Source organism: Trachurus trachurus, assembly GCF_905171665.1.
Source record: "Trachurus trachurus genome assembly, chromosome: 12".
In the NCBI taxonomy this organism is placed as follows: Eukaryota; Metazoa; Chordata; class Actinopteri; order Carangiformes; family Carangidae; genus Trachurus; species Trachurus trachurus.
Window position 1 is genome coordinate 24,581,616 of NC_139908.1, and position 11,390 is coordinate 24,593,005.

Consider the following 11,390-nt stretch of genomic DNA (forward strand, 5'->3'; position numbering starts at 1 on the left):
TACCCCTATGACTATAGGGATTATGACAATAGGCGAATTTGCCAAAATGTAGATAAAGAACAGTAAAATAATAAATTAAGAACAGTTAACAGCATATTGCACAAATCAATGAATAATAACTATATATTAATGACTGCTGAGGTTCCATGTTATGGGTGATAATTAGCTCTTCAAAATTCAAGATTCAACATGGGCTGGCGTAGAATTAAGATCCCTCTGGACCAATCAGCTCTCTGTTTGATCATGGATCAGCTCAGTGAGAACAGTCCTCTATATACAGTATAAAGTTGGTGAATTAATAATTAGATCATGATGAGAGAGATTTAGACATTAAAACACGTTGCGAACCATATTACCATTACAGCAGGTTCAGCCAACAGGCGTCCTGGAGCAGGGAGCTGTTGGAGCTGTTGGCACAGACTGAGCTTTGTTGGTGTGTGTTGCAGGCACAGAGTGGGTGGACCCCTCGGACCCCACCGTCATCGCGGAGAACGAGCTGCTGGGAGCCGCGGCAGCGATTGAAGCAGCTGCCAAGAAACTGGAGCAGCTGAGGCCCAGGACCAAACCCAAGGTCAGAGGGCTTTTTACAGAGCGGGCCGTCCCGCTGGAGCCTGTTAACCTCAGCACAGGGTCACAGCTCCTCACACCTTGAGTGACAGCCAACTGCACCCTGTTAACATGAACCCTCCCCCCTCGCTGTGGACCAGCCCTGTAACACAACACGGTTATTGATTATTGATTTGGTTTCCCTCTTGAAAACAGGAAGCGGATGAGAGCTTGAACTTCGAGGAGCAGATTCTGGAGGCAGCCAAGTCCATCGCCGCCGCCACCAGTGCTCTGGTGAAGGCTGCTTCGGCCGCGCAGAGGGAGCTGGTGGCTCAAGGGAAGGTACGTCTGAACGCAGCTGAAGGACGGAGGTTCTACCTCAGGACAGGAGTGGTTACTGTCAGTTTGTCCCGTCAATCAGGATTCCTCCCTGAATAAACTACTCACTGCAAACACACCTGACAGTCCATCTCTGAGACACCTTCTCTGTCACCCACATGTGGAAGTGTGAAGCTCATGCACAGGGCAACATCTGGACAACACTGATGTTTCTGTGCATGACACACCACATTACAAAACTAAAATAATAAAACGTTTCTTTATCTACTACTACTACGCTGAGTGATAAAAAATACTGAATAAAAATGAGAAATAAATAATCAAGAATAGAAACACACATATTGCACTGTTAAGGAATAGAGATAATGAATGAATGAATAATCGAAGAAAAGTTATTGCACCTTATTGCACTTAAAGGTCCAGTGTGTAAAATGAGGGGAAAACAGTGACATCTAGCATTCCGATTCGATTATTTATCTATTAAATAATTCTATTATTTATTTATGATTGTGAAACTCTTGAAACATGCTCTCTGGTTGGCTGGATTTTCCAATCCATACAAACAAGATGGTGACACTCTCTCAGCAAGACCCTTGCTTTATGTATAGTATATAAGAGAAGAATTATAAGGTTATGAAAACCAAACAGATTTTCTTTTATAGTGATTATACAGTTATACAAATATATTCATTGGTAGTATATTCAGATTTTACCAATAAACCTTGACAAATATTACACACTGGACCTTTAAAGAAGAAAGAATAAGGAAATGAATAGTGATAATTTGCTCTTCTCTTCAAATCACCATTATCAGCTCCTGTGATCATCATGTATTTGAAATGAATGAGCTCTTCACTTCAGCAGCTCAGACTGGTTCATGATACAGTAATAACAACGTGTTGTGTTGTGTGTCATCAGGTGGGAGCGATCCCGGCCAACGCGGTGGATGATGGACAGTGGTCTCAGGGGCTGATCTCAGCTGTAAGTTTCCTCTCTCATAACGAACCAACCAATCACCTTTTTTCCGCTGGCGATCAAACCTCTCACCGTTTCACCTTTGACTCCTCAGGCTCGAATGGTTGCCGCAGCGACCAACAACCTGTGCGAGGCGGCCAACTCGGCGGTGCAGGGACACGCCAGCGAGGAGAAGCTCATCTCGTCGGCCAAGCAGGTGGCGGCCTCCACCGCTCAGCTGCTGGTGGCCTGCAAGGTCAAGGCCGACCAGGACTCCCAGACCATGAAGAGGCTTCAGGTCAGTGCCGCACGTTACCGCGTGTCAGACGCCTCCACACTCTGTGTACCGAGACTCATAAAGATCAGAGGGGGAGCTGAGAGCGCGGTCGCCCCCTATAAACTGATGTTATAGGGATGTGAGGGAGTTCATGGTGTCTAAGGTCACAGTCACACCTGCACCGAGGAAACAAGGAGCCATTGTTGACCTTTAGTTGTGCCCATGTGGCCGTCACTCTGACACACAAACACACCAGCAGGTGTTAACATCGACTGACAGGTCCCTCGTTCACTGGAGTGTTTTCACATAATCAGATGTTCACATCACTTACACACCGGGCCTTTTCCTGGCTCCAGACCGTCAGCAGATGGATTTAGAGTCACTGATCAGGACTGAAGTAGAATCCGGTCTGTTGCTGTGACGGTGAGTCTGTGACAGAAAGCAGCAGTGTTTTCCTGACAGCTGACGCTCCATCGACCGTCTGCTGACAGGAGAGACAGTCAGAGAGATGATGGTGTCTTCAAACAGCTGTCGAGTCGCACACACCGACCGCATCTTTACACCCTGTCACAGAGAAGACGCACACCGTCACACACAACACGACACAACACAACACAGTCACTCTGCTTCTCTTGGTTAGACTGCAGTCTGTCAGATGAACACAAACATGAAATAATCACCACAGTTTCAGTGTCACCTCTGTCCATCCATCAGTAGACTACACAATACACAACACACAGTCATCTCTCAGTGTCTGTGCCTCACACACTGCACCTGTACCGTAGCCATAGACATATTTTATCTAAAGTATATGTCGGATGACGCTCTGTTTCTGACTGTGAGTGAATCTCATTGTCAGTCCAAGTGAACAGTGAATGAATCTAACTGGCTCTAGGTGTCGTATCACAGAGCTCCACTATCCTTCCCTCATTGCCATTAACAGATTAACACACACACACACACACATTGTCCTGCTGCCACAAATAGTCACTGCAGCACCAAATGTGGATAAATCCGCTGCCGAAAATAGTCCCCAGCAGGTGCTCTACTTCCTCCTTGCTGTTGATAAACCAGCAGTTATTGAGCTTCTTCAATAAGAGTCAGCAGTTAAAAAAAAAACAACATATGTACGTTCTCAGTAGGAACCAATGAGCTTTGAGCAGAGCACCACAGACGGAAAAGCAAGGTCAGATTGCTCAGAGACACATAAACACCAATTGGTTTTGGATCTGATCTGAGATCTGGAGCCAGATTCACATAAACCATCTCAGTGTTTTGTACAGTGTGTTAAACTGCCCGAAACCGTGACGTCATCACAGTCAGAGATGAGAAAGCCGGAGGCAGGGAGTGAGTTTACCGTGGCAACGCAGTGTGTTTGAACTTGAGCCGTCTCCTGGAGCCTGAAAACCCTGGCTCCAAAGTTAGCTCTGTAGCCCTCTAATCCTGCTTGGTCAGACCGACACCTGATCCAGGAAGGTGCTCGGTCGGAGGTGAGATTCTCATCCGTGCTGATGATCAGACAGGAGCTGCTCTACCTGCCGAGGGAACAATCACAACAATCGGTGGCTGCGCGACAGCTGAGGCCGCTGCAGATTGTACAGTATGTTAGAGTCTATTCATAGCCGGCTGTGTAGTGTTTAGGGTTACAGGTGAGCTGCATGATCTACACAGCTGCTCCATCAGGATTAGCGTGCTCTATATTTAGCACAGGTAAGAGCACTTAACATGCTGCTGCATTTCAGCGGGCTAATGCACACATTTCACTGAACAGGCAGAACCAGAGCAGAGCTGAGGTATCCCAACTCTAATGTTACTGAGCATCCAACAGCATTGCATCCTAGGTTTCCCACAATGCACCACAGAATCTATTAGGTGTTATTATAGGCTGCTTCACGCCCAATGTTCTGATTTAAACTCTCCGAGTCCCAATCAGGACATCACTATGACATCACCATGGTTACTTTCTCAGGCTTACAGTAGGACTACAGTGAAGATCAGACTGCAAACGGATAGTTCAACATTTTGGCAAATTGGCCCATTGCCATAATCCCGATTTAGGAGAAGGTTTGTTACCTTTAATTGTCGGTGTAAGCTATTTTTAGATCAGCAGAGCAAATGCAGAGACTGCTTGCTGCAAAACCCCCAACGGGAACGCGCATCAGCGGTTTTGCATGAATTTACCTCGAAAACAACTCTGTCTCGTAACATTCCGTTATTATCTCATAGCGTGGTGAATGTGCAGGTCACAACTTGTCCACCAGAGCGTTTTGGAGTTGTTGGATTGTGTATTTGATGAGTTTGATGAGGGAAACCAAGAAATCCCATTAGCCTCCGTAGTGTAGCTCTGAGCAGCTCGCGGCTCTGCGCCGCCGTTCTAAAAATAGCTTGCACCGACAATTAAAGGTAACGAACCTACTGCTAAAACTATAGGTATTGGTCAATTTGCCAAAATTTTGAATTATCCCTTTAAAAGTTTAGCAGTAAAACTCCAGTGGAAGCAACAGGTCACTGATGCACATGATGTGGCGCAGCAGGGTCGTTCTGACCTTTACGTGTAACCGATGCGGTCATTCCCAAGACATAACAGAAACTACAAGTATCTCCTGTCACTTCAACCACCCAAAAATACTATCTTTAAGGCTGTGTGCGCTCGCTGCGAGCACATCAGGCTGCCCAGGCCATCTCATATTCTCTGATCCAATCAGCAGTGGCTTATCTCCTCCTCTTCTGGGCCTGCAGCTGCCACCCCAGTAATTCCCATACATTTATGTCTGCAGCCGCTCTGGAAACAATCCACCAGTCCGGCCGTGGCACCGAGAACTGGAAACACTAACCCCCGATCTATGATTACAGCAGCAGCACTTGCTCTCATCACTCTCTGCCTCGGTGCTTTTTAAGGCTGTAATTATTCAGAGTGCTGAGTAATGCACGGAGTCTCGGCCGAATGTGTGAATATCTGAGGAAAGCAGCAGGTGGTTTGGAGACAGCGCAGACTTATCCACTGAGTTACCAGTTTGTTCTGCACCACCTAAAGTGATCCAGTACAACACAGCAGACGACCGGTTCACACATTGTTTTCTCAGACGTTGAAAAGCTAATTTAAAGACTCAGAGTCTCACTAGATTTATGGAAATTAAAAGAACAGCTGGATGCAGTGAATATGTGTTCTATAATAGTATCACTCCCCTGACTGTGGTCTGAATAATTCACTATTTACTACACAGCCTTTTATTTACTCTCAAACATACATAAGATCAAAAATACCACAGTTCAACAGAATAAGTAGCATCCACAGCCTGGATGCAGCATCCCTGCAAATAATCCCATAATGCAATCTACATACAGTACACTGCAAAAACTTAATATCTTTCCAAGAATATTTGTCTCATTTCTAGTCAAAACTAAACTCTTTCCACTTAAAATAAGACTCATTACCTTAAAAATTAACATGTTTTTAGATCATTTTCACTTGTTTCAAACAAACTTTCACTTGAAATAAGTAGAAAAATCTGCCAGTGAAAGCAAGTGTTTTGTGCTTATAATAAGAAAGAAAAACTTGCCCTACTATCAGATTATTTTAAGTGAAAATATGCTTGAAAGAAGTAAAAAAAAAAAAAAAAAAAAAGTGTCCTAAAACAAGCTCCTTTTTATGTTATGAGTCTTATTTCAAGTATAATGATATTTGTTTTGACTAGAAATATTATATAAAACTTTTTTGCAGTGTAGTGTGTACTGGATATAAAGGGTCAATTCAACCAAAATGTGGCAACAAATTCTTTGGTTTTAGTGTCATTTATCTTTTTCTTTTTTCTTTTTTAGATATTTTCTGAGCTATATTGAAAGCATGACATCTGCCTTCAGCCATTACAATAACGACAGTCGAGAGTAGAGAGTCAGAGACGTTGTTTCTAAAGACATGTTGATGGAGAAGGTTGAAATGTAATTTTTAAATTCAGAAACTGGATTCCAGTGACTGACAGAAACCTCAGGAGCCTCTCCATCTTCCTGCGTAGCCGCTGCTGCACAAAACTGTCCAGCTCCGTCATGTGACTGACAGGTACCTCAGCCAGAAGAGGTCACATGACCACAGATGACAGCAGCTCCTATCCGAGGAGGGCGGGGCTTAGTTTATCAGCAAATGATGTGGGAGCATCAGTCGACGTCAATGAATGAAGACAAACACCACTGTACTGTAACATCTTCAACATCTTCAAAGGCCAGATGTTAACTGTTGGGGTCACACATGATGGACCACTGTGTGACTGCTGTGTTGACTGACATGAGTGTGATGTTGAAGGGGGGGGGTATTTCACTGTTTTATATTTCACTGTGGGAAAGGTGCGTTCAAGTTCAAACAGGCTGAGTTCCTCTTTTAAACGACTGATGTAAGGTGCATTTTTAGAGCATCAGCACCATGACGGTGTGTGTGCACAGCTGACGAGGAGCCTCACGGCGTTTGGTGTGTGTCAGGGCCAGACTAACAGTAACATTCCAGCCAAAGATAAACCAGCAGGGAGGATTCACTCGTCGTCTGCGCGACTGTGCCAGCTCGGTGTCAGATTTCAGCCCACACGGCCGCAAAAGGACAAAACTCCAGTTTGCCGGAGCCGAGCCGCCCAATGAGACGGGTGTTTGGCTTTGAGCGGAGCGGAGCAGGCTGCTGCTCGTTGCCTTTTACAGCAGTTCTCAGGCACTAAGCGTGGAAAGAAAAAAAAAAACCTGTTATGGTTTTGTCTCTGACCACTGGTGGAAGTTATCATTCCCTTTCCAGGAGCTGCTGTTCACAGGCAGCACACTTCATTTGTCTGCTGCTGCTGCTCCCAGTCTGGATGTGTCTGTTTCCACATCTGCCCAGTGACTCAGCCGTGCCTCATTTCAGAAACATTAAGCTCACCCCCCCCTCATGTTTTAGTTTGACAGAGAAACAGTGAGTGGACTCTGATTTCCGTGTTAATTAACTCCAGACTGACTGAATTACTGTGTGTGTGTGTGTGTGTGTGTGTGTGTGTGCAGGCTGCAGGAAACGCTGTGAAGAGAGCCTCTGACAACCTGGTGAAGGCGGCGCAGAAGGCAGCGTTCGATGCTCAGGACGACCAGGCCGTGGTGGTCAAGAGCAAGATGGTGGGAGGAATCGCTCAGGTGAGTCACAGAGAGGAGATGAAATGTGTGTCCTACACAACAAGGGACAATGTTAGATCAACATCCTGTTTTTACTTTGTCAAAACTCCATATTCTCCTTCATAAGAATCTACAGCTTTGGTCTTAATAACCAAAAACAATCTCAGTGTAGTTTTACATATCTAGTAACAACAGGCCAGTGAACCAATCAGAAGGCTCTAAAGCTCTCTCCTGATTGGCTGACTGTTTTCTGAGCAATCTAATCCTCTCAGGAAACGAAACCCTTTTACTACATGGGACCTTTAACTCTAACAATGGGGAAAATCATTTTAAGGATAAAATGATAGATAGATAGATAGATAGATAGATAGATAGATAGATAGATAGATAGATAGATAGATAGATAGATAGATAGATAGATAGATAGATAGATAGATAGATAAGATAAGATAAGATAAGATAAGATAAGATAAGATAAGATAGATAGATACTTTATTAATCCGAAAGGAAATTCCTGTCAGCTGCTCCACACATTCAGATAGAAATAGTAAAAAGAAGAGGAAAGAAAAAAAACACAAGTAAAAGAAGAATGCAAGATGAATATATATAGCAGCAATACAAAAATACTTAAAATCTGAAAGATATCCTTCCTTGATTCCAGTGAGGAGCAGAAGTGAGATGCTAACTCTAGCCCAAACTTTGACGTAGAGCATGGTATATTTTAAACTTAAAATGTAGAGAAAATGTATTTCCTGAAGGAAATACGGCTGGAAGCTGGAAGCTGAATGAGTTGAATAAATTGTTGAAACAATGCTGAATTAAGTTAAGAAACCGCTGAAGAAATCTTGACAAGATGAAACCTATGATATTTACTTTAGTTCAGACACAGATACAGTATAAGGTCCATAGAGGAACAATACTTTCTTTTTTTAAGTGTATTTGGGGCGGGCCCTATGCTTTTAATTGATAAATATTTGGGCCCTATGCTTTTAAAGAAATGATACATTTCAGAATTTCCCTCCTAGGGATTAATAAAGTATTTTCTATTCTATTTTCTATTATAAATGAAGTGGCGACTCACTCTTGCTAACTTCTGCATCCGCCTGGTTACCAACAGCGATGGGGGAGGGGTTTAGTGACAGGTGTGTCCTCAGGTGTGTGAGCTGACAGAATGTGTTTGTGTTTGTGTTGCAGATCATCGCTGCTCAGGAGGAGATGCTGAGGAAAGAGAGGGAACTGGACGAGGCCAGGAAGAAGCTGGCCATGATCCGACAGCAGCAGTACAAGTTCCTGCCCACGGAGCTGCGGGAGGACGGCCAGGAGCAGTGAGAGCGTGTCAGTCACGCAGCAGTGATTGCTCAGGACCCTCCCACCAGCGACATGTAGAGGAGCTTCGTGCTTCAGTCAAACCAACATCAGCAGACTGACTCCGCCTACACAGGATCAGTCTCTGTATTTAAGTCAGAAACCAAACGACGCCAATGAATCTGAGTTTTGATAATACTGAATAATATGTGCCTTAAGTGTTAATTAAGGTGTCTGTGCTTTTGATTATATATGATCTTATACTTTGAGCATATCTACATCTTTTCCCTCCTCTGTGTCTGTGTGCATGTCTCCATTGTGTCCGTGTTGTGTGTCTTTGTGTTAAACTCTTGCCTTCACTGTTAGATCATAGAGATGAAGGCGAGCATGAGCTCTGCCTCTGACGCCGTTTATGCATCATGTATACAGATGTTCTATGCAGATGTGTCTGTGCGTGTGTGACCGAGTACGTTACGTGTCACAGTATTTGAATCTGAGACGATTAAATATTTTTAGATTTGGAAACTTTGCGATGGAACAAATCAAAGTGGAGAAACATTATTTTTTTAAAGGTTGAGAATGAACTGTATTAAAAGATCTTCCAGTATCTGAATAAAGTTTTTGGTATTTGAATTGAAGCAGCTGCAGTATTCAGGCCTGGGGTAGATTAGAGAACTTTTTGTGTAAAGGTGATGAAGCCATATATTTAACTCCAGTGTTTATTGACTCACTCCAGTAACATGTTGTTGTTAGTGTCTGACGCTGAGCTTCATACTTTCTAGAGACTTCCTGTCACCGTACAATCCCATGATGCTCAGCTTCTGCCTAATGTTTTCTAATGAGAGGTAAAATAATAGAGTTCAAGGACCTAATATTAGCTTGCTCTGTTCCAGTTTAGCAGGGTTTTTTTTAAAGTGCCTTCAGAGCAACATGTTCACCTAACTGAGAGTTAGTAACAGAAGCTCATGTAAACCTCACATATCTGTAGCTTCCTTCACAGTATTTTAGAGCAAACAGAGCAGATATAAATGACTGTAATCAAAGCCTTTTCTTTTGTTCACATGTTTGAAACTTCTTGTGGTATAAATGTAAAGCTGGTGAGCAGCTGTACCACCTCCTGGGCACTGTAACAGAGATTTATATTCAATAAAGCCAGTTTTCAGTCAAACTCCTCCTCACATCTTTGTTTTTATTCAACAGTTTTACATCCACTCATCCACAGTATTTTACCTCACAGTCTCTGCAGATCTGTGGGGGTAGTGATGCAACCTGGGAATCTACTGTTTTATATTATCAGTCTGTTTGAGTTTCATTAAAGGAGACATATTATGCCCCTTTTACCACAAATTAAAATAGTTCCCAGGTGTCTTAAAGACATGTCTGTGACATGCTTTGGTCAAAATACCCCAAGCATCAAACATCACAGCTCTTTTCATCCTCTCAAAACAGCCCTGTTCAGAACGGCTGGTTTCAGTGCCTGTCACTTTAAATACAAATGAACCACTGCTTGCCCCGCCCCTTCTACTGGTACCAGGTAGGGGTGGGGTTATGCAAATTTGAAAATTAATGACATCATTGGAAGACATCTGAGGGAACAGCTTGTGAAACCACATGGATTTCAACCTAGGGAGCCTGAACATTACAGATATTTTTGTCAATTCTCACATTTTGGGGCTGGAAGGCAAAACAAACACCAAAATATATGTTAAAGAGCCTTCAAGCCAAAGTGATATTTCCATTCATATGTCCCCTTTAAGGTTTAGTAAGTTGGGGCTAATAATAAACCCCCATCCCACCCCACCCCCTCTGTTCATACAGTGTGCTCTAGCTGTTTCACACGCTCATTATGACCATAGGCTCAATATCAAAAGAAACTGTTAAACTTGGAACTAGTCTTCACCTTGTGGACCGTGTTCAGGACAGGAACTTAGTCAGCACCAGGATGAGTCGGGACTAATGTCAGTGACCCGGGGACTTCCAGGTCCCCTGGGCACCTGAGCCCCTCTTCACCTGTTGGTAATTCTGATAGAAGGTCAAGTCCCTGACCGTATAATAATACAACGTAGACCTTTGTTAGTCCCACACGAGAAGGGAAAACTTAAAATATCAGAAACAAATCCTTAGTAAGATAAATAATCCATAATAGCATCAAATGTAGAATTTGATACTTACCAAAATATTAAGTATGTGAGGTGAAGACACCGGGAGACACCAGGACCTCCTCTGATTAAAGGAGCTCTGTGTTCAGGTAATAGAGCGGTTTGGATCAACAGCTGTTCACATACTGAGCTATGTCCTGTGATTGTCATCCTGGACCTACATCCCCTCCCCCAACACCCACCCCCACCCCTCAGGACTGAAACCAGACCAGGTCTGCTCATCCATGGACTCAGACCTCACCCACTTTGATTTTCAGACCCACCTCTGTAGCCCACACATCACTGTTCTCAACCACCTTATCACCCACACGTGGCCTCCATACTGTTGATGCTGCTTTGTGACTCTGACACCACCTGTCCACTGTCCCCTCCTGTCTGTCTCCTGGAGGACTCTCTACCTGTCACTGATCAGATTCAGCCCCATCACATCTCTCTCTCTCTCTCTCTCTCTCTCTCTCTCTCTCTCTCTCTCCTGGTGTCCAGGTGGAGCAGCTCCTGCTCCTCCTGTGATGAAGTCAGAGAAAACCTCCTCATCGCGGACACAGCTGATTTATTCCCACATACTCAACACACACACGTCACACACACACTGGGCTGCTCGCGCTGCCTAAATATGGACAACGTCCTCGTGTGGATCCACAATGAAAAAAGTGGAGGGGCTCGTGCAGCTGCTATTCCATCCTCGAGCCCAA

At 44.0% G+C, this 11,390-nt stretch overlaps 1 protein-coding gene across 1 annotated transcript in view; it reads left to right on the forward strand.

Moving 5' to 3' along the window:
- The window catches only part of tln1 (talin 1), a 57,021-nt gene extending 47,320 nt beyond the window's left edge, over window positions 1–9,701 (forward strand). Inside the window, exons 52-57 of the mRNA XM_083983056.1 lie at window positions 447–571; window positions 763–888; window positions 1,804–1,866; window positions 1,955–2,137; window positions 7,130–7,255; window positions 8,429–9,701. Coding sequence (XP_083839182.1) covers window positions 447–571; window positions 763–888; window positions 1,804–1,866; window positions 1,955–2,137; window positions 7,130–7,255; window positions 8,429–8,563 — 758 coding nt within the window. The 3' untranslated portion in view covers window positions 8,564–9,701. The remainder of the gene's footprint in view (window positions 1–446; window positions 572–762; window positions 889–1,803; window positions 1,867–1,954; window positions 2,138–7,129; window positions 7,256–8,428) is intronic.
- The last annotated feature ends 1,689 nt before the right edge of the window (window positions 9,702–11,390 follow it).